The sequence below is a fragment of the Dasypus novemcinctus genome, chromosome 2 (genome assembly GCF_030445035.2).
Source record: "Dasypus novemcinctus isolate mDasNov1 chromosome 2, mDasNov1.1.hap2, whole genome shotgun sequence".
NCBI lineage: Eukaryota > Metazoa > Chordata > Mammalia > Cingulata > Dasypodidae > Dasypus > Dasypus novemcinctus.
Window position 1 is genome coordinate 148,892,401 of NC_080674.1, and position 7,149 is coordinate 148,899,549.

Below are 7,149 nucleotides of genomic sequence, written 5' to 3' on the forward strand. Positions count from 1 at the left end.
TCAAGATAAACTCTTCTTGGAATTCTAATTTGTAATACAGAACCACCCTTGCAGAACTAGTGGTCACACACAAAGGAAATAGAATGTAAGACTTTTAAAAGTCCAAAAAGAAATCATGGACAAATAGGAAGGAATTAAGAAAAAGTAATGCAGATGAAAGCAAAAGTAGTAAAAAACTCAATCGCACTTACATATTGAGCCACAGGATGTCGTTGTTCTCCAGAAAGAGGATTTTCTAACAGAGGAAAATCACCACCCCGGACGAGAAGCTTCCCTGTTCGGTGCTTTAAAGACAAGAAACACAACTATATTGCAAATATCGGCTGGGATCTAAGGAGCAAAGATTCAAAACAAAGGTCGCAAAAGGACTACCGCTTTCCAGTCATGAAATATTGATCTATGAACCAGAAAGAGAGGCATGATGTTAGCTTCCAGACCAGGGAGCGGAATATCGGGTTGCCTGCCGCTCGCGCTCCTGCTCCTCGCAGCCTGGGCGGCGGCGAGCGGCCAGCTCCACTACTCCGTCCCCGAGGAGGCCAAACACGGCACCTTCGTGGGCCGCGTCGCGCAGGACCTGGGGCTGGAGCTGGCGGAGCTGGTGCCGCGCCTGTTCCGGGTGGCGTCCAGGAGCCGCGGGGACCTTCTGGAGGTGAACCTGCAGAACGGCATTCTGTTTGTGAATTCCCGGATCGACCGCGAGGAGCTGTGCGGGCGGAGCGCGGAGTGCGGCATCCACCTGGAGGTGATCGTGGACAGGCCGCTGCAGGTTTTCCACGTGGAGGTGGAGGTGAGGGACGTTAACGACAACCCGCCGGTGTTCCCAGCCACACAAAAGAATCTGTTTATTTCCGAAACTAGGGCTCTTGATTCTCATTTTTCACTAGAGGGCGCCTCAGATGCAGACGTCGGAGTCAATGCTCTGGTGACTTACAGACTGAGCCCCAATGACTATTTCTCGCTGGATGTACCAACCAATGAAGAGCAAGTAAAACCGCTCGGACTGGTATTAAAAAAGCATTTAGACAGGGAAGTCTCTTCCGAGCTTCTCTTGGTGCTCAAAGCAACTGATGGGGGCAAACCTGAGTTGACAGGCTCCGTGGAAATACATATCACAGTTCTGGATGCAAATGACAATGCTCCAGTGTTTGACAAAGCAATCTATCGTGTAAAATTACTGGAAAATGCAAGAAATGGTACACTGGTTATTAGATTTAACGCTTCGGATTTGGATGAGGGCTCAAATAGCCATATTCTTTATTCCTTTGGAACTGGTATCTCCCCTAATACAGAAGCTTCTTTTTGCATAGATCCAACCTCTGGAGAATTAAAAGTAAGTGGAAAAATAGATTTTGAAGAAACTAAGTTATATAAGATTCAGATCGAGGCACTTGACAAAGGAAACCCGCCAATGTTTGGTCACTGTACAGTTGTGATAGAAATTTTGGACATCAATGATAATGCTCCCGAGTTGGTGATAACCTCACTCTCACTACCTGTCCGAGAAGACGCTCCACTCAGCGCCATCATCGCCCTGATCAGCGTGTCCGACCGCGACTCCGGGGCCAACGGGCAGGTGACCTGCACCCTGACGCCCCACGTCCCCTTCAAGCTGGTGTCCACCTTCAAGAACTACTATTCGCTGGTGCTGGACAGCGCCCTGGACCGCGAGAGCGTGTCGGCCTACGAGCTGGTGGTGACGGCGCGCGACGGGGGCTCGCCCCCGCTGTGGGCCTCGGCCAGCGTGTCGGTGGAGGTGGCCGACGTGAACGACAACGCGCCGGCCTTCGCGCAGCCCGAGTACACGGTGTTCGTGAAGGAGAACAACCCTCCGGGCTGCCACATCTTCACGCTGTCGGCGCGCGACGCGGACGCGCAGGAGAACGCGCGCGTGTCGTACTCGCTGGTGGAGCGGAGGGTGGGCGAGCGCGCCGTGTCGAGCTACGTGTCGGTGCACGCGGAGAGCGGCAAGGTGTACGCGCTGCAGCCGCTGGACCGCGAGGAGCTGGAGCTGCTGCAGTTCCAGGTGAGCGCGCGCGACGCGGGCTTCCCGCCGCTGGGCAGCAACGTGACGCTGCAGGTGTTCGTGCTGGACGAGAACGACAACGCGCCGCGGCTGCTGCTGCCGCCCGGGGCCGGCGGCGCGGGCGGCGCGCTGAGCGAGCTGGTGCCGCGGTCGGTGGGCGCGGGCCACGTGGTGGCGAAGGTGCGCGCGGTGGACGCCGACGCGGGCTACAACGCGTGGCTGTCGTACGAGCTGCAGGCGGCGGCGGGCGGCGCGCGCGGCGCGTTCCGCGTGGCGCTGTACACGGGCGAGGTGAGCACGACGCGCGCCCTGGACGAGGCGGACGCGCCGCGCCAGCGCCTGCTGGTGCTGGTGAAGGACCACGGCGAGCCGGCGCTGGCGGCCACGGCCACCGTGCTGCTGTCGCTGGTGGAGAGCGGCCAGGCGCTGAAGGCGTCGTCGCGGGCGTCGGCGGGCGCGGCGGGCGCCGAGGCGGCGCTGCTGGACGTCAACGTGTACCTGATCGTCGCCATCTGCGCCGTGTCCAGCCTGCTGGTGCTCACGCTGCTGCTGTACACGGCGCTGCGCTGCTCGGCGCCGCCGGCAGGGGGCGCGTGCGGGCCGGCGAAGCCCACGCTGGTGTGCCCGAGCGCGGCGGGGAGCTGGTCGTCGTCGCAGCAGAGGCGGCAGAGGGTGTGCTCTGGGGAGGGGCCGCCCAAGGCCGACCTCATGGCCTTCAGCCCCAGCCTTCCCCCTGGTCTGGATAAAGAGGAAAAGGAAAGGCAAGAGCCGGAACTGAATCACCTTGGTCAGGTGAGTTTTCTCTAGATTTTATCTATTTATGAAATGTATATTAAATATTTTTAAAAATCCAATTTATTTCATGAACAATATTTTGAAGGGTTATATATTTTATTAGAAAAATATGGCTTTATAGAAAAATTGTACTTAAAATACAGGATGCCCATATACCACCCTATTATTATTATTTTTATATTTAATTTTTTAAACTTAAGTTAATAGATCACAATAATGTTACTTTAAAAACATAAAAAAACCCCAAAACACAAGAGGTTCCCATATATCCCACTCCCCACCCCCACCACATCCTTTTTGTAAATTGACTTTTTTGAAGATATATATATCACAAAAAGAATGTAAGAGGTTCCTGTATACTCCCCCTACCCATTCCTCCCACACCAACAACTTCCCCCATCGTTGTGACACACTCATCGCACTTGATGAACACATTTTTGGGCACTGCTGTACTGCACAGATAATAGTTTACCCTGTGGTTCGCACTCTCCCCCAGTACATTCAATGGGTTATGGCAGGATATATAAAGTTCAGAATCTGACCCTGCAATATCATTAAGGACAATTCAAAATCCCCAAAATGCCCCCACATCATATCTCTTCTACCCTCTCTCTGCCCTCAGCAACTACTATGGCCACTTTCTTCACCTCGATGCTAAAATTTCTATTACTTATCACAAAAGTTTTATAGTAGAATATCAGTAAGTCCACTCTAGTCCATATTTTATTCCTCCATTCTGTGGACCCTGGGGTGGTGATGTCCTCTTCACCTCTAGATCAAGAGGGGGCTTAGATTCCATATGGATGATTATACCACCCTATTATTAACAACTTGCATTGGCGTGCAACATTTGTTACAAATGATGATACCATGTTTTTATAACTGTACTGTTAACTATAGTCCATGGTTTAAGTTAGAGTTCACTCTGCAGTGTGGTTCCAAGGATTTTTAAAAGAAAGTTATTATATTACTATATATGCAATCTAATATTTCCTCTTTTAATCACAGTCAGATATATATTTCAGTTCTGGTAATTATGTTAGCAATGTTGTGCTACCATCATCACATGGACAATTTTTCACAAACACTCTATTTTAACCATTTTTAAGAAGGACAATGTTCTGTTAGTGAAATGCCGAATGATACACTTATTCAGTCTTTTAGTTATATAGAGCAACAGATTACTTTGGCCAATAAATCTTTCTCCTAATGTTTCATTAGAAAATGTGAAAAGAAGTAAGATGGAAAAATGGTTTTCCTTCTTCACTTATTTCAAAATAATTTCCGTTTCTCAATTATCGCCCATGTCACTTCATTTCACCTCTAATCTTCAGTAATGTAGATAACATAGATTAAGTTTGCTCATCTTTGTATTCTAGCAGCCTTTTCCCAAGATATTTTCACACTATTAAATAATTTTTTTCATGCTTGGATCAAATGATTTGCTCTTCTTTTTCTATGGTGTTGAACATTCTTAGTTCCTTCATTAATTTTTTCATTAACTAATGACTCATTTAATAGTTTTTAGTTTTGTCTCTATGACTGTGATAAAACCTATTTTCATTTTATTTGCAGAACAAAATCAGCCTTGCACTCTAAGCAATATAACTTCGAGTTCTGTCTATTAAAAATTTTTGTTTTATAAGATGGGAAGAGATTTATCAAACACCACAAATCAACAGAGCTCCCTGATTTATACTTTCAAAATAAGCTGGAGCAAATAAAATAATTCAGTCAAAGCATGCATATAAGCTTATAATTATCTGTAATATATGCTCTTACGCATCCTTTCATAAGTTTTGTGAATTCATCTAGTTAAGAATCTGTTAATGTGAATGCCTATTGACTACTATTAATTTCATGCATCTCATATTATGCTTTATCTTTAAGTGCTTTGTCTCCAACATTTGTTAAATTTTTATTCCATGTGTTATAGTGACATCTGAAGATTCTAGAAAAGATCATTTACCTCTAAGTCGTTCAGTATTTCTTAGCTATATGTAGGGTGAGACAATCCCAGAATGCGTTGAGAATCTGATGAAAACCATAGCTAGGCATTCTCCCCTTAAAACTACACAGCAGACTGCTTGTCTTGACGTTGGAGGAATCCATGAACAAACACCCTCTTTGAGCCCTAATCTTGGACCTCAGGCCAAGAACTTTTATACCTCAATATTAACTGGCTAAAAACATTTAAGTATTCAAAGTAGAGAAGATAAAATAAAAAAACATTTCAGACTCAAAAGTGATTAAACCATACTATTATTATGAAACTTTGTAAATATATAAATGTGAATATTAAGCAGGTCTCACATTGTTGTTCATCTCCAAATGAAATACTTGGAATGACTCATGGTCAATTCAATTTATTAAAGGTATTGGAATGTTTTAATATAGTTTAAACTTTTGAAAATCATTATATTATATAATTAATCAAAGCACATTTTAGATAATTTCAAGTTTCCTGGACTAATGTTTACAAATGTAGCATTTTTCCTATTTATTCTTAATTTCAGGATTAAACTCTATGTTGTAAAATTATAATTTCAATCTATTTTCTAGTTCAGTTGTTTAAGACTTAAGATAACTTTATTTTTATTAATTATTATTATAATTATTATTGGGATGTATTGGACTGGGGATTGAACCAGGGACCTTGTATGTAGGAAGCTGGTGCTCAACCACTGAGCTACACTGGCTCCCCATTAAGTGTTAAGCTAACTTTGCATGTTTTTATCTGTTCAATAATTTAATTATGTCTAACAATATGTGAGGGCTACATAAAGTACTATATTTTTTCCTAAAAACTCCTTGCAATTATGGTACAATGAATTATTTTTGAAAATGGAAAACTCAAAATTCGGAAACTTGGTAGCAATATTAGACAATTTAAATCATCAGCCCTATAGCCTCAAAATTCAAATGTGTTTTTGATTAATTAAGAGTTAGTTTTATATTGATTTAAATTATACTTGTGGCACCATTCTTGGCCATCTTACCAAGAGGTTATTCATTTCTAGTCAAGTGAAGTTTTCACACCTCAGTTCTCTTTATTATTACATGTAAAAGGAGAGGTGAAAATTTCACCTGAACTATAATGAACTTATAAAATCTGTATATACTTGTTCACAACTACCTGAAGGGTCTTATATGTGTCTTGCTTTACCTTAAGGCTGGTCTTGAATTTTTAAAAAATCATGAAAACTCTTTTGATTCCCCTTTCCATCCTTGTCACCATTCTGATTTTCTGAAGAGAAGCATATTCTGAGTAACTACTAACTGGCCTACAGGGAAAGATTTAGAGGAAAACCAAAAGGTCAGTATAGAGTTCATATTCTTTTGAGTTTAGCCAATGAGATTAGGCTACAGTACACTTTGAAATCTTTTCATATTAGTGTTCTATTGCCGTCTTAGAATATCATGTAATTTAGAGGTGTCAAAAGTTTACATGGAAACGCTTTACTCCTGCTAGAATAAAACTTTCTGGAATGTGTACCCAAGCCTTTTTTAGCATGTTATGGAAATGAGAGCAGATGTCTGAGGACGTCATTACATTTAAGCATCAAGGAACCAAAACAGAGACACCTTCCATATTTCTGATGAATTCAAGTATTCACAACATTTGTTACTGAAATAATTTATATAAATTAAATATTTTTATTAATAATAGAAACTATTTCAATATCTTTTCCTTTACTAAATGAGGGAACTCTTGACTGTCTCCTGAAGACCTACAATGGAGTGCTTGTGAAAATAAAATGAAAGCCATCTAAATAGTTGGAGTTTTAAACTATTTAAAGGTAGGGATGACATATATTATTTTTTATTTTCTATGATAGCTAACAAGTAGCTTGTAACATACTGTATTTCAATGACTTTCTTATGATAGATTTTTTATTTCTAGCTATTTTCTTGTCAGCTTTATTGAGATGTAACTAACATCTGTGTATGAATCTGTGAAAATTGATAAGGGTCTCCAGCTATTTTGAATAAAAGTACTGTGAACATTAAATAAATAAATAATAAAGTGTCATGTTTTCTCCAGACATCTTCTGTTGTTGTGTGAACTTATTTAAAAGACATGGAGCTTTTGAGAGAATATGATAGATTTTGAAGTTGACACTATTATTAAACTACAGTTTAACAGAAGTACTTGTGGTTTGTTGCTAATATCAATCTATTAACTAAGTGAACATTTACAAATGATCCATGAAAACATCCAAACATAGAATTTTAGAAACAACTTGGGGTGAAAAAACGTAGAATTTTAGAAACAATTTGGGGTGAACGGGATAGTGGCCATACCAAAAGGAACCTCAGATCTTTGTTGT

At 42.3% G+C, this 7,149-nt stretch overlaps 2 protein-coding genes across 8 annotated transcripts in view; both read left to right on the forward strand.

Moving 5' to 3' along the window:
* LOC101426922 (protocadherin alpha-C2) overlaps positions 1-7,149 on the forward strand; it is a 220,423-nt gene that overhangs the window by 41,234 nt on the left and 172,040 nt on the right. The window lies entirely within an intron of this gene.
* LOC139436107 (protocadherin alpha-10-like) lies at positions 247-6,845 on the forward strand. The gene is made up of 2 exons (XM_058285848.2): positions 247-2,815; positions 4,394-6,845. The coding sequence occupies exons 1-2, from the start codon at positions 419-421 to the stop codon at positions 4,415-4,417; spliced, it is 2,421 nt and encodes an 806-aa protein (XP_058141831.1). The 5' UTR covers positions 247-418; the 3' UTR covers positions 4,418-6,845.

What these genes read in the sequence shown, in the direction of transcription:
- LOC139436107 (XM_058285848.2), top strand. Translation starts at nt 419, where the DNA reads ATGATGTTAGCTTCCAGACCAGGGAGCGGAATATCGGGTTGCCTGCCG. An exon ending in AACTGAATCACCTTGGTCAG is followed by an intron (nt 2,816 to 4,393) that starts GTGAGTTTTCTC and finishes TTTTATTTGCAG; the next exon opens with AACAAAATCAGCCTTGCACT.